This window comes from Fopius arisanus, unplaced genomic scaffold (genome assembly GCF_000806365.1).
Source record: "Fopius arisanus strain USDA-PBARC FA_bdor unplaced genomic scaffold, ASM80636v1 scaffold00070, whole genome shotgun sequence".
NCBI classification, from domain to species: Eukaryota; Metazoa; Arthropoda; class Insecta; order Hymenoptera; family Braconidae; genus Fopius; species Fopius arisanus.
Window position 1 is genome coordinate 120,703 of NW_011887809.1, and position 24,676 is coordinate 145,378.

Sequence of the window (24,676 nt, forward strand, 5' to 3'; positions counted from 1 at the left end):
CGGATTATACCAGTCTACGTAAAATTCCACTCTGCAAAACGTGTTCTTTTCACTGTATTTTTTTTTTACTACCCTCCCTTCACCCCCATCAACCCCCGTGGAGGTGCATGTGGCTTCCGCGTTGTACACGCGATGCATTTTTAACGCTCCACCGAGACCTTGCGTCACGGAGAACTCTTGGTATTGTCCTACGTACTTCAACCCCTATCGCCCTGACGTTATCGGTTGCGTTTTATGGGCTGTTATTATTTGTGGTATTAATATATCGAGGGGGGTGGTTTTTTTATCGAGACTCTCCTATCTGCTCTTTTCGAATTCCCCAGGAGAATTCAACATCCACGAAAATATTTTACTATATTTATAATATTATCATTATTACATGTTAATTATAATTAATTATAAATGTAAATCGTCCCGGGTAATTGTTATCGGAATATTTTCTCCAAATTTTCAAAAAAAAGGGAAAATTTCCAGAAATTTTTTTTTTGAAACAAAAAAAATCGGGAGGCAAAGCAATTGTATTTTCGGGAAATGTTTTGAAAACTTTTTCAAAAATTTGGATCTGAAAATTGTTTTTTATCATTTTCTAGAAATTTTTGGGAATAAAAAAAAATTTTTAAAACCTTTTCCAAAAATATAATTGCTTTGTTTTCAGATTTTTTTTGGAAATTTTGGAAAAAATATTCCGATTACAATTTTTTTTATCGCGGGGTATTATTAGTATCTAGCAATTATTCGCGGTATTTGCATGTAATTTTTGTGGAAATGATTTGGTTGGACGTTTCGCTGTTTCAATTTAATTTCTCGCAGTATTTGAACTGCGAGACTTACTCACCGCTCATGAATAATTTCACGGCTCGAGTCTGAGTTACATCTCTCGATAAAACGATTAAAAGTTTCTCCTGGGATGGAATTTACCAGTAAAATGCCATCTCCATGCTTTTACGTCTGACGATTAAACATCTCTGGAGTCGCGAACGGTTTGCAGTACATGAGGAGCAGAATGAATATTCAGATGGAACACATACAGCCCTGGGCCCTCTTGTGCTTTATGTAGAAGTTGTTGGAATTACCAGAATAAATGGCGCATGTTTATTAACCATCATGGAAGTCTTTTTATTTCACTGCCAGTCGTTGTGACTCTGAAGAAAAATTTCATTTAAGCAAATCATAACGTCACGCATTCATCTTCTCAATTTTTTTTTACTCATCCTTTTTTATTTTCATTCTACAATTCCTGTAATTATTTACTAAAAATCATCGATCGGAATTGTTGATCAGGATTGGACAATTTTTGAAATATTCTGTCAATTTTTTATGGAGTCTCAGACGTAAGATGACAGACGACAAATGACACCTCTCGACAATTTGAGTGTTAAATTCCCAGGGGTTGTGTTACATGTGTTATCGATCTGGTGGATGCCAGGTAGACGTCTCAAATACCTCGACATTGAAATTTTATTTTCCCATCTTCACCCTCTTTTTTACCCACCCCCGTATCCTCATTTCGCACGATTGAGGCCGAATGCTGGAAAATTTAATGGCGAGAGAGGAAAAATCGATGGTAGTTTCACGTTTCCCGCTGCGTTGACGAGAAAAATAATAAATCGAATAATGAAAAGTCTCCTCCATTATTCCCTCAGTACCGAAAGCCCATTAACTCCCCAGATAATGTGCGGGAATTCTAATTAAAATGGGTGAATTCCTGTAAGACCAGAACATTATTAAAAAAATAATTCAGAACCTGTGACAAAAATTCCCAACAAATTATATATTCAATCAATCGATAATATTAATCGGTTATCAATAAATAATTATTGATTTATTCAACTTTTCCATAAATTTGATTATAATTACAATAATAATTTTATTATTATTCTTTATGGAAAACCAATTACAATATATTATCATATATATTTTTTATTATCAATGAATAATTATTGATTTACTGAACTTTTCCATAAATTTGATTATAATTACAATAATAATTTTATTATTATTCTTTATGGAAAATTAATTATAATCATATATATATTTCCGTTGAGAAAAGCATTCCTCTATTTTTCCTGAATATTCCTCTCGGCGTGAATCCGAGATTTTATTCACATAGATAATTATTTTTATCTCCAAGTGCACTGATCAGTGGTGATACGACGCAATGCACTCATCCCCTTGTGCACTGACCACAACGCGATAACGCGATAACATTATTGCAAAGTGTATGCATACGCCACCGCGAATTTTCGCCACCAACTAAAACTAGAGAGAGTACATATCCATGACCCCCTGCATACGTTACGAGTACATAATTTGATGTTGGAAACTCGGTGACTGAAGTTAATGTCAGATAGTGCCTTCTGGATAATTGAATAATCGCTCGGCATAATTCTACATAATCAATTATCGCGAATTATTTTTGCACGTCGAATGATTAATTATGGAGTCATCCACGGAGATAATTTGGGAATAAATACGCTGGAGTAATTGAATTTACTGAAATTTTTGTCGTGCGATTAATTAATTTGAAGATTGAAAAAAAATTATTAATTGCTCGTTCATTCGAGCGGCGAAAATAAATGCAGCACGTGTTGATTAAACCCATACAAAGTAATTGAAAATTGATTGACAGTTCCCCGCGAGCGTTCGATCGCGATTAATTTACGTTAACAAGTGACGTCCCGGCGGACTCCATTCCGATAGGACAGGATATCCGGACGTTATCGGCAACCTCGTGACAACCCTGGGGACCCTAGCGTCAATGACGGGTATATAATAAGAAAAGCACTAGCCACTCGATAGAGTTTACTGTGAAGATTCACGCATCATTGCGTCGGCCCTCGATTTTCTCCGATCTCAAAAGGAAAATTGAATTTTCCACGTAAATACCCGGGAAAAAAATTGTAATCGGAATATTTTTTCCAAATTTTCAAAAAATTTCTGGAATACTTTTCAGAAAATTTTGCTTTTGAAATAAAAGAAAAATTGGGAGACGAAACAATTGGATTTTTGGGAAATGGTTTGCAAAATTTCTAGAAATTTTGCGAATGTAATTTTTCCTTTTTTGATTTTTCAATATTCTCAAGAAAAAACGCCATCTAAATTATAATAAAAAAATCCTATTCAAATTTTTTGAAAATTTTTCAAAACCTTTCTGAAAAATAAAATTGTTTTGTTTTCCGATTTTTTTTTGTTTAATAAATTTTTTTTTACCCAGGGATATTGTGGGAAATTCGGAAAATCTGAATAAATATTTTTTTCCACTCGATTATTTAATCTTCGATAATTGTTCTGGATTCGATAAATTGATTATTTCGATGAATCGAAAAAAATTGTAAAATTGTGAAAAATTAATGAATTCGTGAAAAATTCACGGGATGATTAACGACTGGGTTTAAATGGGGAATTAAATTGGAAAAGATGGTAAGCTCGAGTGTTTCTATTCTTAGTTCGTCCATTAGGTCCGATCAGGTCCCCGTGGTCAAGGCCACGGCACCGAGAAGTCCCTGACGAAGCCATCACGACACGTCCCGATCGATTCCAGGATCACTCCTGCTCCCGATGTATTTCCCTGCGACGACCTCCACCGGGAGGTAAAAATTGCTCCACCAGGAGAGCGGCATTGGCCGAGTATTCCAGGGTGAATTTCAACCCGGGGTGGAAAGCACCACCACGACCTTGACCTAGGGGGTTGTTCGCGCGCCGGCGTCGCGTCCCTTCTCAACAACTCTATCCCACCACCTTTGTATATCGCACTTTATAGTACATAATATATTTATTTAGTATTTTTAAATACTGATGGATATGGCCGGAAAATTACACTAAATCCGGAAAAATCCCGATTTCCGGAAATTTATTGGGTCGATTTTCCCGGCGAAATTACGGTAATTTTCAACCCGGAAATTCCACTGCCAGTGGAAATTACGAGTGTTTAGGATTCTTGTAGGATTTTTCTAATTTTTTACCAATTTTCCGAATTTTCCGAATTGCGAGAATTTCCATCCCGCCGCAATTTAACTGAAATTCAAAAAATTCAAAATTCAAAAAAACCTCCTCATAAAAAATTCAGGATTTCGCGGAAAAATCCACACTAATTAAAATTGTCGTCCGACTTTTCCGAGTGGGATTACAAAAATTTTCATCGTTCCGCATTCCCCGGAATTTTCCGGAACTCTTGTTTTATTTTTCCGGAATTTTTGCGGAGCTGTCAATTTATTTTGATTTTTCAAATTTAGAATTGAGAAAATCTAATGAAAATCATTCGTCCCCGCGTGCTGATAACTTTTCACGTGTGGGGGGTTCGAGAAAAGCCCCTCCCCCCGTTCGTTGGGAGATGGAACCTGGTGGGGGGTTCTAGGTTGGATCGCCTGAATCAGCGGCGCGTCGCGATCCCTCAGTTGACCGCGAGTCTGCGATCGCGTTGGTTCGACGCAGATAACGGCATTAATTACTGACTAATGATCCTTTATCAATAATCATTAAAAATAATTGATAAACATTGAGGGAAGTGCCGGTATTTTCCGTGTCTTGTGCGGAATTTTCCGCGAGGGCCATGAGGCTCTGGATTGAGACATGCAGGTGAGAGTGATAGACTGGAATTTTTTCCTCCAAAAAATTCCAGAATTCCAAAATTTCCCTCCGAATTGCAGGAATTCCTATCCTACGGAAATTTCCCAGAAATTCCCGGAAATCTTATAATTGAAAATGAACTTCAAGATAAATTTATTAATTGTCAGGGATTAATTATGATAATTAATTAATCACTACGTCATGTCATAGAAGACCGCAGGATAATTGTCATTCCCAGTTTTCCTGATTTTTCCGTGACATTTTCAATTTTCGATGAGAAAATTCATAAAGAATAAAGTGGCAACAAAATTTCCTCGAATTTCCTACCAGTAAATTTCGGTAAAAATGTCAAACGACCTCCGGGATTTCCATCAGCAATAAAAGGAACTTTTTATTTCATTTGCATTCACGGTAATTACGAGTGCAATAGCAATAAACTGTGATTATTACCTCGACGGGACAAAGATAGCCGAAATAATGGAGAGCGTTGTCTGAAATGTCTGAATTCCCCTCGTCATAAATCCCACAAAAAAAATCACATGAGGATCTAAATTAAATTCCAGAATAAAAAATTAATTAGCAATGTACGTACGTCATACCCTCCCCCATTTCTCAACTGAATTTATTTTTCCCCCAGTAAAATAGCACTCTCACAATTTCTTTTGATTTACCATTCCAAAATCGATGAATTCTCATAATTTCCCGCGATTTCCAAAGTTCTTGGATCTTCCATGATATCGGTGCACCAGTGTTTACCCCTGCGTTAAATTGAACCACTCACCCTTCGCCGACATCTCGGAGTTATGGATCACCGGGATAATGCGTTCAGGGTCGCCGAGGAAATGACAATAAAATAGCTATTTAAATTTCATAAGGTTTTCAAGTTGTTTCAACCGTAAAGGGCAAACTCGAATATAGAAATCGAGATGGAATCGATGGTAATCTCGAGGGCTTCTCATCGAATTCAATTGCGTGTCGAGTTGTCGTTTATCAAGAAATGAAAGGGGAGGGCAATATGCATGAGCATCGAGAGTAATTTATTTTTAATACGAGATTTTACGGTCTTCCTGCCCCAACGAAATTATAATTACACTGATTTATTAAATGGTTAATCAATTCACAATTACTTTTCATGATTATGAAATTTTAATGGCATCACCGATTGCGCGGTCTTAATCAATTGGTCATTAATTAGGAAGAATTAATTAATGGATTATGGAATAGTTATGGAGTTTTACTCGTGGATAAATATTGATGGAGAATTTTTTCGGAATTGTCATGGTTAGAATTTTTGAAATAAAAATCTCATGAAATTTACTCCTCCATTTCCCTCACCGACTCATCGCCGTTGGACTAATGGTCGACTTCCAGATTCTCCTCCATTGCACAAGCACGTAATTTTTCATTTTCCCTGTCGTAAATCACACCGGGAAAACAGAGATTTTACGTGGAAAACCGAAATATGGAAATGTCTCGGGTACATGCAGAGAATTTTTTTGAAATTCTAGTGCTGGGACTGAATAAATCAGAATTCATCAGTTGTGTCACGTAAAATCTAGGTTTCATAGTAAAAAGTAATAAGATTTAATAGCAACAAGAGAAATATTATTAACAACAAAAAACTCCCGACAAATTTCCGAACGGGAGAAAAAATTTAAATTTAATAATGAAAATCTCAGAATCTAAGAGAGATACGAAAATTTTTATTGAGACCTTTTTTATAAAACTAATGAAGGGCTACAAGAAAGCTTCTCATGAAAACCTAGGTATTCCCGTTATTTCCGGAGATATCTCAAAAAATTCACGGCAGAGGGAAATCGGCTTGTGTATCGATTTGCCATTTGGTTGGATTTTTATCGCAGATTTTTCTCCGGGAAGGGCTTGACATTGACGAATAGAGTAATGCCGGATAGAGTGAAGGAAAAATAAAATACCATAATCGCGTGACTCGTCAACGACAACTGAAAATCGGTTGGATCGATTCCTCGCGCCAACCAAAAGCACGAGTTCAAGGGCTGTATTATGTACTAATGCATTAAGTTTGTGGAAACTTTGAATTTCGCGGTGTGGACACAGCAACAATTCTACCCCTGGGGTTTACCCGACGTGATATTGATTTTGCGTTGCAACAACAGATGTGGTTTAATGGGCTTTCCATCAGGTTCATTATGGGATATTGCAGGTGACAAGAGGAAAATTCGGCATCTCAAGACATCCCCGCAATCGTCTACAATTGAAATTATCCGGATAATTTTCCTCTGCTTATCCATTTACCGGAGGAATTTATCAATAATTATCGTATCATAAACAATATATCATTTGTTTAATTTTTATTTTGTGTGTGAATTTTTTGCAGTTGATTTAGTTGGGAAAAATAATTTTCCCTTCGGAGTTGTTCCGCGGTAAATCGGAAATCCCATACCCTTGCTGGCACTTGTTGCTTCGAGGGATGGAGGGTTGAGGGTGAGTGGATAAGGGAAATCTTGTGGAATTCTTTTTTACCATTGTTTTTGCAATTGTTGGGATGAGATGGGCTCGGTGAAAATCGCGTGAAAATTCAAAATCCCTGGGGATCGGGGGATTTCCAGAGGCCCATCCAATCAGGCCAAGGACTCCGGAATGTCGAAAGATTTTAGCCCGGAAATCCCACACCGTCCTCATAGCACCCAGTGATTTTTTATATTCAGAGAAATTAAATACTCAACACAAATTTCAAGGACGCAATTAATAATTGATATGAAATAAATTCAATCGGTCACAGAAATCCGAAATAATTTTCACGAGTTCACATTTTTAATGAGTGAAATAAAATCCAATCGTGGGGTTGAAATTGAATTTTAGAGAATTGGAATTTTGGGGATGAAGAATGGGATTTTAATTTCAGGTTCGACTGGAAATTTTGTAGAATTCCAAGGGCACGAAGAAAATTGCTCGATATATTAAAATATATTCTCAAATAATAATTGATATGAAATAAATTCACTCGGTCACAGAAATCCGAAATAATTTTCACGAGTTCACATTTTTAATGAGTGAAATAAAATCCAATCGTGAGGTTGAAATAGAATTTTAGAAAATTCGAATTTTGAGGATGAAGAATGGGATTTTAATTTCAGGTTCGACTGGAAATTTTGTAGAATTCCAAGGGCACGAAGAAAATTGCTCGATTTATTAGAATATATTTTCTCTCATTGAATATTTTGATTTATTAAAAGGAGGTGTGGCTTTAACTCGACTCTTTTCGAAGCAGAACCTCAAAGTTCCATCGACTTATCCTCTTCTACGACTCGACAAGAGCTTTCCTCTCCCCGAAAGTCCTCAAAATTCCCAAGCATCGTTTTATCGCAGTAGAGGTCAAGGCTATTGGAAAAATTCCGTACTATTTCCCTCTAGTTTCCATTTCCATTTTTCAATCCGCGAATTTAGAGTAGTCGAAGAGCCCCGTAAATCGCGCAGAAGGTCGCCTCCACGCAAGTAGTAAATTCACCCTGGAAGCGAGAGGTTAAACAACCATAAATCATCGTATTGGAAGTTTTGCACAATTAATCCAGTGAATTATAAATAATACGCACTCGAGTTTTTCCCCTGTCACGATTTTTATCCACCGCCATTTCTTCTCTCGGTGTTTTACTCCCAACTTTTCTCAAATCGTCTCTCAAATTATTCTCCGCTGTCATCATCTATTGTCATTTCCATTTCACCAATGAAGGAGTTGGAAAATCGCCAAAGTCGCGATAATGACAGTGGAATAGAGAATCTCTCAGGAAAATGCGGGGATTTTCCCGAATTTCCAATGATTAATTATGAATTTTCAATTAATGAATTATCTCGGTGCGTCATTGTTTTTCAATTAATAATTGGTCCGAAGTAACGAGAGAGTACATATATTTCAATCAACGTCGCTAATTGATTATAAATTTATTATTAATAATAATAATACCAGTCATTTAGTAGGATTGTAAAATCACATGAATAAATGGAAATTTCATCATTTTTTTACAACAATTTGTCTTTATTTATTTCAACTTTTGAACCCTATGCAATTGACCTTTTTTCATCGTCTCGATTCTCCCCGTTGGTCTGGCCTTCCCCTAATTAATGAACCCCGTTTTCCGCGTAATTAAAAGTTCTCTAAAGTGGTAGAGCCGCAGTAATGCCCCGGCATTGAAAAATACGAGGTCTGAATGAACACAATTTGCTTTTCATTCGATATCAAAATGAAAAATTTCACAGCAGATAAAAATCTCCTCTGACATCCGCTTGATTAAACCGTTTTCTTCACTTCAATCCTCTCGATTTCCCACGTGTCACACCTCTGATTTTGTATGGGCGATAATTCAAATATAAAAGTTTTCTCCAAATGACTTTTCCCGGGTGTTTTCATTCAGCTCGAAGGTCGAAGTTCAGTGTCGCGATTTTTCGTGCGCGAGAAAATGAATACCGCGGAAATTTTTGTTGACATTGCCCAAACTTTTTTGTACGTATTGATGAAAACAGGAAAACTTGAAAATTTATTTATATCCAGTGCTTGTCGATGACTTTTTACAGGGCGATAAAATTCCGTTATTTATCCGCAACGCAATTTGATGACTCAACCCTCTGATTTGAATTATGACAACCCACGATTGTCATAATTTTACCAATTCAAATAATATCAAATATTTTATTAATTCATCAATATTTATTAACAACTCCTGTAGTCCATAGAAACTGATTTTTTTCTAGAAGAGATATGGTTTTTAATTCAGAAGCCGTTGAGAGAGTTGAGTCGATTGTGCCTGGGTACAACTGGTCACAACAACCCGGTTGTAGTCACAGCTGATGTTGTCTGCACGGAGCCACCTAGTGGTCTTCCTCTGCTCCAGGTCTGGCCGAGTGATTCACCGAGGGGTGAAGCCGACGGGCAGGCCTTCATCTTCCCCGATGCCCCGGACAGCGTCAACGACAGTGGAATAGACTCGATCCAGGTAAATAAATAACGATCACCCCGAGACAAAAATCCACCGACAAAGGAATAATTTTCATTTTACTCATCCAAAAAGGCATCACCATCTCCATGCGGTGCAGCATGTACCAGCACATCAGCCAGTCCCCAGCAGTCACGACGTCCAAGTCTTCTGCATCCTGATCACGCCCGACTTAATCTCCACCACCTGCACCACAATCACCACACAGTATCCCATGACCGATTGAGATCACCACCATCACCCGACAGAACATCCATCGACGAGGAGCCACCACCTGCACCCCCCAGCCCCTCAAGCTCAACAACCAGCAGTTTGAGATCAATGCCAAGCTCAGCACTGGCATCAGTCCATTCAACTCATGATCGGCGACGTAGCAGCAGGTGATCACACTAATGCCCAATCAATAATTAAGAAAATAATCTCTAATTATATCATTATGATTTTGTAATTTTCTGGGAACTATCATTCAGGTATTCTGTGTTCGATGCTCTGGACCTGGAGTACGCTCTTCTCCGAGCAGCTGCCCGTGGTTCTGTGGGCCCTTATTCACTCTCCGAGTCACTCCACAAGCTGACGTTCACCCAGAGTCTAGCATTTCCAGCACTAGCTCGTGGTCTTGCTTCTAAACAGAGTGTACCAACTAGACGTCCCCAGCAGCACTCTGAGAGCGGTTTGAATGCATTTGCTAAAGTCGTCACAGCTGTTATACTCATGCTTGTGAGTGTTCTCGTGTTTGGTGTTGTGTATAAATTTGTGAGGACGTGAGGGTGGCTGCTGGCACCCGGTAGACACTACGAATCACAAGACATCAGGAGAGTTGAGGATCCTGTTGTCTCGGGTGCTAGCGATTTATTTCAAGTGGATACGTGACTCTTTAGTTTTGATATCGAGGGGATGACCTGGTGGAACGGGAAATCGTCACGACGGAGGGGGGGAATCATTTTTTTCAATATCCTAGAAATGAAGGAAGAGACGGGCATTTTTGTGAAGAACATCGCATAATTATTTATAATCGATTTTTTAAAGCTTTGTTTATATTTAATATCTTATTTATTAATACATCGTGTCTAGGTGTTCTCTGATTATTGAAGAATTTTTATTTCATTCGGATTAATCAATTATTTGAAGTAAATATATTTCTCTAATAAATAGGAATAACTGGAAATTAATTGAACACTCGGTGTTTTTTTTTAATTACTTCAATTAACGGAAAATCTGGAAAATTTGTGGGATTTTTCCCGGATATTCATATTCTACGGGCACTTTTATGAATTTTTTTTAAATTGAGAGCTCGTGATATTAGGGGATTTTTTTGTGAGTGTAAGAGACGTTTTTTCTCGGTGTGCGTTGGGAATTGAGTAACTGGCGATGAATAAACATGAGTATTTCGTGTGCCTCAGCGATATTTTTCTACGGACATGTGAGAAAAATGGGAGGAAGCGTAAAATGAAAATTCGTCTCTCGAGATATCGATCCCCAGGATATCCCGGAATGTACCGATGATATCTCGAGTCAGTACGTCGAGTCCATACATGAAAGATGAAGCTAATGGAACTGCGATATTAATCAGTATTTCTGTGAATTGATTGGACAACAAATTTTTATCTGACACCATTCAATATTCCATCTAAATGTTGTCTCGTTTTACGGAGATTTATTCGTTTAAAAAAAACTCAATCGCTACTACGCCATGATAAAAATCGCAGATAATCGCGAAATTGTGAACAAGAAGTTAACAAAAAATATCTTCAAGTGTCTGCTATTTGCGAAAATTCCTAACGTCAATGTCGACTTCTGTCGAAAAACTACTCTAAAAATTTCCGACAAAAACTATTCACCTCAATTTTCCTGTCCACATGATATTCCAGATAATTAACATTCCCAGAAATTCCAGTCATTAATTTCCCCAATCGAATGACCAGATTAAAAAATTGTTAATGCAAGAAACAACTTGATTAATTAATTCTATTTGATGGATCTCAACGTAAATAATTGTTCGATATAAAAGCTTCGATTATGGTGAATTGAAATTGAAAAATTAATAGCGGGGGTTTAATTGATTAGTTAATTAAAGCCTTTGGGTTTATTCTCGTTATTCTTATTCATTACTCTCTATTTTTTTCTTAATAAAACACTGACCATGAATCGAGTGGGGTTTAAAAATATCCTACAACCGAGGCTGTAATGTCACCAAGTCACTTCCAGCTCTCATCCCTCGGTTGCTGTGTCCTTTTTTTCTCTCATCACGCTCCAGTGATAATTTTTTTCCCCTTTACCTTCTCTTTGTAAGCATTCTTACCTGCATTCCTTTATCCCCGGATATTACAAGCAACTGACAATCCCTCAGCTTTTATCAGAGTCGAGTTTTTCAAGATGTAATTGAAATCTTCCTCGGGCTAACAATGTCGACAATTTTTTTCTACTAATGTTTGTGTGGAATTTCTGGAAGAATTTTATCCGAATGCATGACACGAGAGCTCTAGATTCAGAAAAGGGAGGAGATAAAAAATTAACTGGGCAAATTCAGATATTTATTTCTCCGAAGGGATCCAATATATTGCTCGAAGAATATTTTATGTATGTTATGGAATTTGTAACGTAATTATTAATAATTCATCGAACTTATGAATGTGATATTTTAAAAAATTTATATTGACATGAATAATTTATCTACCTTCATCCGAATTATTTTTCCAAATGAAGTACCTAAAATTCCTCCCCCGTTATTCCTTGAATTTCCTATTTCTTACCGAATGCGAAAAAATTGTGTGAATGAAAAATCCTCAGTCTGCGCTTCGTACGACGCAATGAATTTATGAAATTAAATTAAACAAGCCTCAATTAATAAATACTGTAAATTGTAAATAAACGGCAATTAATGTAATTGAAGGAATAGAGATGAATGAAGAGACTCGATGAAGGCCGAATCAATGAAATCCTAGATGAATGAAGGGGAAAAAATTACTATTTTAGTTCACATCATTTATTTTACGACCGAAGGATCAACCGCAAGCAGTCGATAATTCTCATATCTCTCCTTAAACTATTACGTAATTTAGATTACAACGTGTTCCCTCTCGAGTTGTCCTCATTAATTTCTTCATCTTATTATTATAATTAATGCTTTTTAATTCACACCTAGTGCTATTTTATCTACAGTGATATTCCACTCGCTATACAATCGACTTCAGCCATTCAACGATTCGTATTTAATATGATCTCTGTAATTTATCTCTTTTTAATTCACCTATACACATTTTCGTTATTAATCTACCGAATTCATAACTCGGATTAAAAAATTTTTGCCTCCAAAATATTTTCCAGATTGAAAAAACATTATTTTTCTGCAATAAAGACGAATTTTTATCAAGTCGAGAATTTTTCATGAATTTTTTTCATTCGATTAATAATATTCGAATATTTATTTAAATATTTCAGGACCACCATTGGAGAGCAATAATTTTTCAACTCGATTTCTCAAGTTCTCAATAATTCAGCGATGGAATGACGAAGCAAAAAGAGTCATTTCCACTTCCAGAATAATCAGAATAATATTTAATATATAGAATCGAAAAATGTGATGACGAAAGTTTTAATTTCACAGTGAGATTAAATAAAAAAGTGTTCCACTTTTTTCCACTCCATCAATTTTCCCCCAAAGGACTGAAATAAATACTCAAATTTTCAGTTCTTTCTGGTCTGTATAAAAATTTCGTGACACGCCCCTTGACAATACTCATTAAAACCTCATTACGAAGTGAAATTGACCCGTCCAATTTCTCCACTCCCCTACATACCTCAAACTAATTAGTTCTCTGTGTTGTGGAATCATCAGACTCATTTAAATTATGTACAGAATAATTTATTCATTTGTTTCAGAGTTCAATGTATCCTAATTCCCACGACTCATTGCACTCCCCCCTCCCTCTCCCCCCAATTAAAACCATTCCTCAATTATCCATTGATAGATGTTCCAGAATTTCGAATTAATCCGTTGAATTAATCATTACTTTTTTTTTGCGTTGTTGTATTTTTTCGTTTTTATTTTTCATGCTAGACGTATTTCCCTCGATGTCTGACTATTCATCTATCTCTGTTAATATTTTAATTGTGATAATTAATCCCTTCGATTGTTTAAACGCGCGAGTCTCCAATCCCCCGTCATTAGTCCCAAAAAATCAGACTGATTTAATCATCAACTTTAGTCCATTCGTTCGAAGACATTATTTATATTAAAACGACAGTTACAAATAGGTCAGAAAGAAAAAACTTGAAAATAGTTATCTCTGAATAATTATTTCTCATTATACTTTCTTGATTAATCGTTGGAAAATTCTTGAATCAACTCTGGGTGAGACTCGCGCTTTAGGCCGTGCACGATCTTCAAATAAAATATTAATTATTAATATTTTCAATTAAATACTTTCTCACCACCTCTCCAACTCTCATTACCCGATAATCAAACCCAGGTAGAGAGAGAAAAATTAAAATTACGACAATGAGACAGAAAAGGGTCTGTGATAACCCGGCGCTCTACGTAGAAAAATAAATTATCGCCGACAACAATTCAGAGTTAAATTGTAAAATAATTTGTCATTAAATCGTTTTACAATTTCTCCGAATCATCAAACGAATTCCTTCACTCCATTTATACAATATCATTAACAATTTAAGGACTTCCTCGAAAATATACTCGATTATATTAATGATTTACTTCCGAAGCTCAATTCGAGTAGTAAGGGTTGTATTTTCATCAGACACATTTCACAGAGACGAGGGAATCCCCATTCAAGAAAAATCTCTTAAAATTTTCCCATCCACCAAAAAAAAAAATCATCGAATTAAAACCAAATTTCCCCCAAATTCTCCGAACAATAATAAATCCCTAAAAATTCATTTATTTTCAAGAGAAAAAAAAATTAATAAATAAAATAAATGATAAAAAAAAACGAGTGAAATAAATAAATCCAGTGAATAAAACCTAGTTCCTGGGAAAATGGATATTTTCATTGAAAAAGGGATTTTATTTCTCCTGTTATCAGGTAATCATCGAAGATGGGAATTTTCTATTTAGCCGACAGTGAGTACTACACACCGACTGAAATATAAAAAGAATGTGCAGTGAACGAGTAGTCGCACCCTGTGCCAGTCAGACGTGCAAATATCGTGGGGATAAATAAATCGAGGCAGTCCGATCGTCGAATTATTCACACTGTCAGACAACTTGACAGTACAACAACCAGATCATACATTTCTACTGTTAAATACAACACTAAACCACCGACAAAGTTATCACAGACGCGAAGAACGTTTTCGCTAGAGTATTTCCCCTGTATTTAAATTCTATCCTCTTTCCACATCTCGATACACTGATATACTTTTGATATTTATTATTTGCACGTTAGTCTAGACAATGGACAATTACGCGAACACGTTCTCCTCGTTGACCATTCAATTTGATTTGTATCTCTTAAATTTAGCGTTAGATTTTTATTTTTTTTGGAATTATCTCTCACACTTTGGCTCGAGCATTTGGTTTTACTTTGTGAAGATGAAATTTAGTACTCATTACTCCGGGGATTCTTCGGAATTTATGAATTTTTTATCTTGTCGTGTGACACTTTGTAATTCAGTTGCAAAAAAGTGAAAAGAGTCAAGTCGAATTTTACGATTTTGCTGAATATCGATTAATCTCGAGAAGGGTGGATCTTAAGAAGAATTTGCAAAATACCTTTTTTGTGGGAAATTTAATCGACTTTAAAAAAGCTTTATAACGTTTTTATGGGAGATCTATAGTGTGGGAGTTATATCGATAGTTAGAAAATGTGGGATTCGACTTTTTTCAGTTTACTATCTTGTCACTTGATTTATTCCGCGAGTGTCGATTTAATTCCTTTCCGCCTCGTAACCCACCATTTCGAAAGTTGGAACACGAAAAATTTTGTATATTCCACGACGAAATAATCTCTAATCAAAAATTACTCTATTAGTTTTGTTTGAAAGCCCGTTAACAAGAAAATGACAATCGAACGTGAATTCGAAGTTATTTCTCCTTGAATTGATATTTCAGTTAGAGACGATAACACATATCGTTCAATCTTCAATATTACGTTGTCATGACGTAGATGTCCCCAGGGACAGTGGATACTCCACTCTTTCAAATACCCATTTTTTATTTTCAATTTAATCTACTGATAGATGATCTGATGGGTCGGTTCCTTCGGAATATCACTGTCTAAATTCAGGTAGGCGCCATTTTTCGTTATCAGATAATGAGTGAGAAGTTGACCTTTTCCCTTCACAAACACCATGCCACGTTGTTCGAAACCGTAGCCGAAGGGCTCAAGGATTTTTCTCGTCTCGTCAGTCACCTAAAAGTAAAAAAAAAAAAAAAATCATGGGAAAAAATCGTTTCTTATCGCGATAAAAATAGTTGGAAAATTATTTCCAGCTGTGCATAACTCTGGCACCGCATTCCCCACCATTTCCACAGTCTAGGAATATATCCATAGGATATTTATAGAATAAATCCTGAATCCGGGGGTATTTATGAATTTACCTGGAGATGCCCGACTTTGCCAGTGCTTTCCATCCTGGAGGCAACATTGACAGTATTTCCCCAGATATCGTAATGGGGTTTTCTCGCCCCAATGACTCCAGCGGTAACTGGACCATGATTGATCCCCATCTTCAGGACGAAATGATTGAAGCTCTGCTCATTGATACTGGATAAGGCTTTCTTGAGCTCTAGTGCGAACTCCACGAGGGCAGACAAATGGCCCCACCTAGGGCCATCCTCGAGATCAGCATCCTCAGTTATTCCTGAGGCAGCCATATAGGTCGAGCCTATCGTCTTGATCTTAGTGATGCACTTGAACTTACTCTGGTCGAGAATCTGTGGCAATGAATAAAAAAAATCAATTATCCGAATTCACTGGATATCTGTCAGTGACTAATCATCACGATAAATAAACTCACAGCATCAAAATCGGAGATAACTTCATTGAGAAATCTGAGGCACTCAAGGCCCTGATTGTTGATGCTCTCCTCGCTGTAGAAATCGGCAAACGTTGGCATACTCGCAAAAAGTACACCGACCTCGGAGTAACTCTGACTGTACAGATCATCGTGGTGCCTCGTATTCGACAGATAGTACATAGCAACATGAGGAGGTAAAATATTATAAATCAAAGCGCCATTTCTCCTCTTCATGTCCGCTGCCCTCTCCCTCTGGGCCACAACTTCCCTTCCACGTAAAAAGAGAATTCGCCTCGATTTCTCAGTCTGTTAAATAAATAATAACAAACTGAAAATTTTCCACTCGTTGCAGTGAAATATTTCATGACTGAGACCCGAGGGGTTCAATCGAGAATTCATGTGAGAGAAATAAAAAAAAAGAATGTACAAATAAAATAGAAGTGAACGTGCGAATTCTTCTGGAGACGTGAATTAAAAAATTGATAAACGATGTGATTTCGATTGATGCTGGGACAATAATCGAGAATTCGCCACGTCAGGCTATCGAGGGAGAAAATTAATCGACACCCGATCCCAGGGGTAATTGCCATCCCCCTAGCCACCCTTCACCCACCCACGTCCTCTTCCAGAAGGATAAATACACGTTGCATTCACCTCGATCGATTATACACGGAGTCAATTGTCTCGAAATTCTCCCCCAATTTGTGAATTATACTCACGTATCTGGCGACAATGACGAGTGTAATTGCCACAGTGATTAGAGTTGCTGAGAGTGAGTACTTGAGGGGTAGTGGTACTGGATCAGACGAGTAAGACGCCATGTCTTCGCGATCGAGACTTCCACCGAGTATGAGAATATTGACAGAGCACTGGCTACCAGCGAGCATGAACATGAGTATGGATTTACCCAAGTAACTTATGTACGCTGGCATTGAAATAACAATCAGCGCTAAAACACCCACGTACGAGTAGTACGAGGGATAGGGACAGCGAGATGATTTTATGGAGGCGTTGGTGGGTGGATCCGCCTCGTCTATCACAGCACAATTGCCCTGGGAAATAAAATCACTATTTCAGGTGATTGAGCATCGTAATTAGGACAGGTGAATCATAAAGCAGGTGGTAATGCATCATTACTGTACCTGGGGGAATTTTTAATGCACCTATTTCATTCTCTTTTTCATCCACTCTCTCGGATTCATGTATTTTATACATCAGTCTAGTGGTGGAATATTTTTTTCATGGGCTTACCATGTCCAGGATGATGAAAATACTCAGGGAAAATATCATGAGCAGTGCGAGGGTTCGTCTGAGCCATCGGGCACGAACGGCACTCCCTAGGCACGTTGCACCTGCCAATACTATTCCAAAAAGTGTCACCATTCCTATACCACCGAAGGTGAATTTACCCGAGGGCTGCACCCTCCAGACTGGCGCTGCACAGATCATCACCAGGGGTCCACCTGAAATTCAAAATTCAATTATAAAAAATTCCGCAGAATTTTTTTTTCTAATTGAATTTACAATTCTCTGTTGACCTCCATGAAACAATTATATAAATAATTATGTTTGATCCAAAATTTAATAGTTCTACTGTAATCATTCGGAGAATACTCGAAGAATTGAGTTGAATTAAATGAAAAGTCAATTGTTATGTATTGTTTATGTCAATTGAATTTATTTCAAAAATTTTTTATTTTAAAAAATGATAACAGATTCACCTAACAACGAGAGTGGTGAGAAAGCTTCCCCACTGCTGTGAAAAGCATCTTCGACATTGGGGTCCTTGAAGTTGAGAGTGAGCCAGGAAGCCTGACCCCTCAATTCAGCGCCACCCACTGATAAAAAAAAAAACGGCCAATAAAATACCAAAATAACATAAACAACGCGCATCAATTATCAATTATCAATTATCAATCCACCTCGACTATCGAGTTCTTTTCTGAGTCTCTCCCGAAAGTCCTTCGAGTCCTCCTTAGCCTCCTCATCAGGAATATCCATCATGGTCTGGGATGTCTCAGTCCCAGCGAGTGATGCCACACTGTTCCCCATAGCAGGTTGAAAAGGCTTAAGTGCCCTGACAATAAAATAAGTGATGAGGCCAGCCTTAGCAAGTGCCTCTTCCCTCCTCTCGCCATACGCCGGCTCCACCTCAAATTCTCCATTCAAAAAGCTCATCGTCGTATTGGAAATATGCACCCGCCTTAATTATTTCATGAAAACAATAAAATAAATCATCGAAAGAATGAGGTATGTGGGGTAAATACCTGATTGGGAATTTGATATTAATTATTTTTACCCAGCCATTCCACTGCTCTCCATTTTATTAGCCAACACCACGTCCTTACTGTAAACGTCAAATTGCCACTGTCTCTGTCCAAGGACACCAGCCAGTACGGCACCAGTATGTATACCAACTCTCATATCCACTGGGCTCTGGGTCTTGGCTTGTACGTATTTTATTGCCTCCACCATTGATAATCCCATGTGGACACAGAGAATCGCGTGATCCGGACGCTCAACGGGTGCTCCACTCACGCAGTAGTAGCAATCACCCAGGATTTTTATCCGCAATTGCTCGTACCTGATGACAGAATAGATTTTATCCTATTTTTTACTCATTAATTATAGGCATCACGATTCGAGACAGCAGTACATGAACTCTCAAGATAATTATCCAGTTGTGATTTAAAATTGATTTTTTTTTTAAATTGATTCATTGATTGATTTTGGGAAATTAAAAGATTTGCTCTTGTCGGGTTAGGGTGATTTTTTTAGGGGAGAGTCGAGTCGATTAAAGTCCATTCTTCGACTCGATTCGACTCTATCGAAAAACTGTCGCTCTCACCGAAGATAGCATCCGCCATTTACCCCCTAATTTGACTTCCAGAATGCAACACGGTATTCCACTACTCCCTGGAATTCCTGATCGAGTATCTCCGTCGAGCCACCCACCCACCTACTCCCCTTTCCACCCCCGGAATCGAATTCCCCGTCTCAGCGTTTACCGGTATTTTATTTCCATCGATATTTCGTTTTGTATTTTTCCCGGTTGTTTCACGTGTTTAGTAAATTCGAGGGGACGTACAAGACTAGAATAAAGAGTAATTTTTATTTATCCCCCTCAATATTTCATTCTATTTTCGTTTCCTCCGATGTACCGGGAATTTCGAAAATTCAAGAGGGAAAATTGTGTATTCGAAGCGAAATATTTATTCAGTTCTTCCGTCTTTCGTTTTATTTTCATTCCATCTACCATTTCAAGTGTTTATCTGAATCTGGAAGTTCCGTTTCATCCGCGCTCCCTCCACTATTTTTTAATTCGACAAGATGAAGAGGACGGGAAAATATTCATTTATTCTCGAATATATTCATTTTCCCCGGTTTTCCGGGGGTTGGAAAATACGGGAGAGGCAAGTGTTGCTGGATAGACAAAAAAATATTCATTTTAAAACGGAATATTGATTCGGTCTCTTCCATATTTCATTTTAATACATTATTATGTTCCCTATATATTTCTCCTTCATTTTGCTTCAATATTTAATTTTCACGTGTCATCCAGATCGAAATATCAATTTTGTTTTATTCCTAGAATTTTTTGTTTCTTCTTAAAAAAAAATACAGAATATTACCGCAATAATTTCTTGAATTATGGGATTAGAAAAGGGGGAGGGCTTCACCAGGAAGATTGAGACATCTTTCTCACCCTGATTTTTTCCTCCCCATGTGGGAGGGTGATATTTCACGGCTCTCTGTCCCCCGGCATAAATTGCCAACAAGAGAATCAGCGTAATCGATCGATAAGACAAAATGGCCAAGGAAAACCGGAAGAATGTAGAAACTCGGGTGGGAGAAAATTCAGGGGATGGGTGGGTTGAGGTGGGAGAAAATTCAGGGGGTGGGTGGGTTGAGGTGGGAGAAAATTCAGGGGGTGGGTGGGTTGAGGTGGTAGAAAATTCAGGGGGTGGGTGGTTGTTGGCCCCGATGATACGGCTATTTACCATTCGCTGAGACGATCGAAGCGTGCAAAAAGTTCGTTTAAAATTTTGACAAGCTCGCTGGCGCTGTACGTTGACGAGATGGCGGTGAAGCCAACGATATCAGCATACAAAATGGAGACATTCTCATGTCTCGACATGTAAATTTTTTTGAATTGCGTGTCCATCGATGCACCGAGATCCTGACGCATTTTAACAGCCACGTGCTCCGGTAGGACACTCAGGAGAAGGCGTTCCTGCTCCGCCGATTGCTCTTCAATTACCAATTGTGCCTGGAGGCATTGACGGGTCTCTAGAAATGCCCGGCGTTGCTGATACTCAGCTAGAGAGTAACTAGAGGCACCAAGAACTGCTGCCGCTAGTGATAGCGATCCTGTTATCGCCTGAAAATCAGCGATTAAAAATACTCCATTGAATTTTATAACGAAAAAATCAAAAAATCATTCTTTGCCATTTTAATTAATTAATTAATCGATGATCGATTTGTTCTTAACCACCGGATGAGTATTTAAAAATATATGCAAAACACATTCGATTCAGTTTTTAAAATATAAATATTTCTGTATGGGACGACACCCTCGAGCCCTTAACCCTCAACCCTCACCCCATCGCCGATTAAACATTAAAAATAAAACAAATGTCTTCATCGGTATAATTGCGCCGAGAAAGTACTAAAAATAGAATAAATAGTTCTATTGGAACAGTTCCACCGAGTGGATAAATCCACCGGATTATTACTGAGCGATAAATTTCCGATGAATGACGACTCGAGACGGTGCACCCCGTGGATGATTATTAATGAGTTCAACCCACGTATTTAATTAAATCCGGTAAATTACCGACTAATCGAGTACGTAACGTGCGTTATGATGGTTACATCACAGTGAGTTGGCTCGATATATGATCTATTTTAAACTAGCCATTCACCATACTTCACTCGAGTGTAAATAACCAACACCTGTGCACGTGTGTACCGGTCATTTAGCTTTCGCGACCGCTTCTGAACCGCTCGAACGGACCGCCATCGAATCGGATCACTGGCGTTTCATTGACCAAAATTAACCAGAGGGAAAACACGCCAAGGATCACCAGGAAATTCACCCTCGCGAAAAAATTCCGGAAACACATTCCCCTTTTTTTTATCATTAAAAATTTCTTCCAATTAACATCTTAATTGTCAATAAATTATTACAGACGTCTCAATTAAATTTCAATTGACAGCTCTCACTGAATTTTCTATTTTATTTATGTTTAAGAATTGAAAAAAAATTGGCTCTTCTTGGGAAATTATTACGAACGTGGAAATTAAGGGAAATTATTCTTGGAATTTGCAGAGAATTTTGAGTGATTCGGGAATTTAGGAAATTATTTGTGCCTTCGATCCGAGAATTTTGAAATTCTATTTTTGTAACGAATAAATCCTCCCCAGGATCTCTCGATTATTTCCCAGGGGATGACGCGACCCTGGATTAATTCCCAACCCCCGGATTGCGTCCTTATCTAAATCCCTCGATTCGGTTTACAAATTTCGGCAGGGGGATAAAATAACCATCGAACAAACCGATTTATTCCACGAACAATCGGTTAAAGTTCCCAACAAAAGTTTTCTCCTTCTTCCATTGTTGTTCAAGGGCATGAGAATAAAAGCGTTTGAACTCGGAACTTGTGTTGTGGGAGAGTGGAAATCAGCAAAAGTGTCCAGACTATTCATACTAAAATAAAGAGGAAACCGCATTCATGTGAGACACCCTCAAAAACCCGAGACGGAAGTTTTCCTCAGCCAGAGAAGTGTGAGCATGAATAAATGAGGAAAGAGAGAAATCGTAACAGAACTGGAATTTTTACACAAAAAAAAAGCCAAGAAAAATTACTCAAGACCTGTAACAGCCATTTTGTCCCAAAATTTCCAAAACCATTTCCAAAATTTCCCCCATTTTTTTCATTCCCCAGACATAGCAATAAAAAAAATTAATCACACGAATTAATTAAAAGACCATTGATTTTTCATTTGATTTTATTTATTTTATTGATTTTATTTATTTCACGTAAAAATATTTTCCAGCGATTAATGAATGAAAATTAATATTTTGAATCGTAGAGATTGATTAGATCATTCATCCAATTTAATAATTAAGAATATTCTCGAAAATATTTAATTATCCAATTAGTCTTCAATCAACAAATTGAAATGACTAATGACCCCGGTAATACCTCAATCACTGGAGATTAACAAGAAGTAGATTACTTCAGGAATAAAAAAGACCTCTCACTCCCAGGGGAATCCCTCGATCCCAGAAACTCTTGATTCTAACTGTTAAATCTACTCCTGGAACTTGAATCCAAGATAATCATTCGACTCGACTAAAAATATTCTGTAATTCGCGGACATTAAATACATACAAAATAATCTCTACATTCCACCTGAATCAAATATTTAATTAATCCACTTAATAAATTATTAGCTGAATCCTTTTTTTAATTATTTATTTTTTGCATATATTTTTGGCAACCCATTCACATATATATTTATTTACCACCGCCATGTAAAATCGAAAAATTTCTGGCGTTTCGAATTTAAATGACTATGAAATAATTTCCGAAACGTCATCATTGTGTAATAATTCCCGTACATTCTCAGTAAGACGAGCGAAAAATTCGATTTGTCATTTAATTTATTTGATTTTTTTAAAGATTCATCGAACAATGAATGATAATATATTGACAATAAGTCCTTAAAGGGAGACATACCAAGACTTCAACGGGCGGTTGAAATGGATTTTTTCCAAGTCCGACGACCGCCACAACATAAGTAGTAACAGTCCCCAGTGCAAGTAGAGCACAAAGCAAAAGTCTGAGAGGTAAAGTAGCAAAGAGTAGATAAACCATGAGTAAAAGCCAGCCAAGACTGTCCCTGGGTGTAACATCAGCCTTCAAAAATAATTGGGCCAGCAATTGGGCAAGTGTTAAATGCCATGCCATATGGGGTAATGTTGACCAGAGTGTATCCCTTGCTCTGGTCCCTCTCTCAACAATTGCCAATAATCCAAGATTAAGACCGAGGAATATAGCAACAACACCCCGTGCTTGCAACTCGGGTTCAGGTGACAGTAGCATGTAAATATCATACAGAATGGCGTACACGATGAAGCAGTGAAGACCACCTCGTTTTTGCTGCAACGATGAAGAACGGTACAATCTCTCCAACTGAGGACACGAGAAACTCGTTTTGAAGAGATTCGATGGTCGTCCTGACTTGAGGTACGAGTCCTCGTTCGGTATCATCAACCGCTGAGACATGATTTATTATCGATATCGTATAATTACACTGGTACACGATTAAGTTCATTAAAATCCACGGGCAACGAGTGACCTTGGACCATCTGGCTCTCTTCACTCCAACGTGACTCTGTCAATTCAAAATTACACGCTCTGATACCGTCCCATTGTCGTTTCATCCTCTTCCCCGGTTTCCTCATGGTCGATCAAATCAGAGATCAGGAACGTTCCACATTATTCCACTGTCATCGTCACTCGGATATATCTTTATTTCACACAATTATTCAATCCCATTCGACTTCACGAGCACAAGAATTCCTGGAATTAATGACAATCGATGATTGTCATTATTGGGTGATGGGATTGATTGATTTGGGAGTGATCTCGAATTTTTTGGAGAATTCACTGGATCGCGTAATTTATCGCTAAATTTATCGCAAAATTTATCGTTAAATTTATCGCGGAATTTATCGCGGAATTCATCGCGGAATTTATCGCGGAGGGGATGGCGATCCTTGTGGCGGTATTCGTGGCGGTTCTGGTGGTGGAATTGATGGATTCGGTGAGCTGCGTTAAAGAAAATGAAAATACGGCTTTATATAAACAGTGAGACCCATGGAGATGGGGTCCTGGTTCGTATGCACCGCCCGCGCGCGGGGGACTGGCCGGGTTACTACCAGTTTCCTATCACCCGCTTCCTCGTTCACCGCTCTTCACCACCGACATCGTCCCCTCGGCCCCGAGTCTCTCCTCTTCAGGCTTGCGCTCTTCGACTCGACTACCCCGGGTCGATATTCAACCACCGACACATTTCTATGGCCACCACTACTCCTTCGAAGGAGTATTCAAGGGGTGGCCAGTCTCGGAGTTCCTTCTCTTTTTTTTTCCACC

General features: G+C 37.8%; 2 protein-coding genes across 2 annotated transcripts; one reads left to right on the forward strand and one right to left on the reverse strand.

The window, feature by feature from the left end:
* The first annotated feature begins 4,412 nt into the window (after positions 1–4,412).
* On the forward strand, positions 4,413–10,638 carry LOC105269460 (uncharacterized). Its single transcript, XM_011309723.1, has 4 exons — positions 4,413–4,575; positions 9,315–9,533; positions 9,609–9,913; positions 10,004–10,638. Exons 1-4 carry the CDS (start codon positions 4,570–4,572, stop codon positions 10,296–10,298), a joined length of 825 nt encoding a protein of 274 aa, XP_011308025.1. The 5' UTR covers positions 4,413–4,569; the 3' UTR covers positions 10,299–10,638.
* A 2,298-nt stretch (positions 10,639–12,936) lies between these two features.
* On the reverse strand, positions 12,937–24,428 carry Ac3 (Adenylate cyclase 3). Its single transcript, XM_011309724.1, has 10 exons — positions 23,258–24,428; positions 20,513–20,892; positions 18,811–19,095; positions 18,434–18,714; positions 18,233–18,349; positions 17,763–17,974; positions 17,231–17,563; positions 16,512–16,817; positions 16,093–16,428; positions 12,937–15,904 (listed from the first exon to the last, which is right to left on the reverse strand). The coding sequence occupies exons 1-10, from the start codon at positions 23,804–23,806 to the stop codon at positions 15,722–15,724; spliced, it is 2,982 nt and encodes a 993-aa protein (XP_011308026.1). The 5' UTR covers positions 23,807–24,428; the 3' UTR covers positions 12,937–15,721.
* Positions 24,429–24,676: the final 248 nt, after the last annotated feature.

What these genes read in the sequence shown, in the direction of transcription:
- LOC105269460 (XM_011309723.1), top strand. An exon ending in GTGGAATAGACTCGATCCAG is followed by an intron (nt 9,534 to 9,608) that starts GTAAATAAATAA and finishes TCATCCAAAAAG; the next exon opens with GCATCACCATCTCCATGCGG. An exon ending in GATCGGCGACGTAGCAGCAG is followed by an intron (nt 9,914 to 10,003) that starts GTGATCACACTA and finishes ACTATCATTCAG; the next exon opens with GTATTCTGTGTTCGATGCTC.
- Ac3 (XM_011309724.1), bottom strand. Translation starts at nt 23,806, where the DNA reads ATGTCTCAGCGGTTGATGATACCGAACGAGGACTCGTACCTCAAGTCA. An exon ending in CTCACCACTCTCGTTGTTAG is followed by an intron (nt 17,975 to 18,232) that starts GTGAATCTGTTA and finishes TTTGAATTTCAG; the next exon opens with GTGGACCCCTGGTGATGATC. An exon ending in GCAAAGTCGGGCATCTCCAG is followed by an intron (nt 15,905 to 16,092) that starts GTAAATTCATAA and finishes TTTTACTTTTAG; the next exon opens with GTGACTGACGAGACGAGAAA.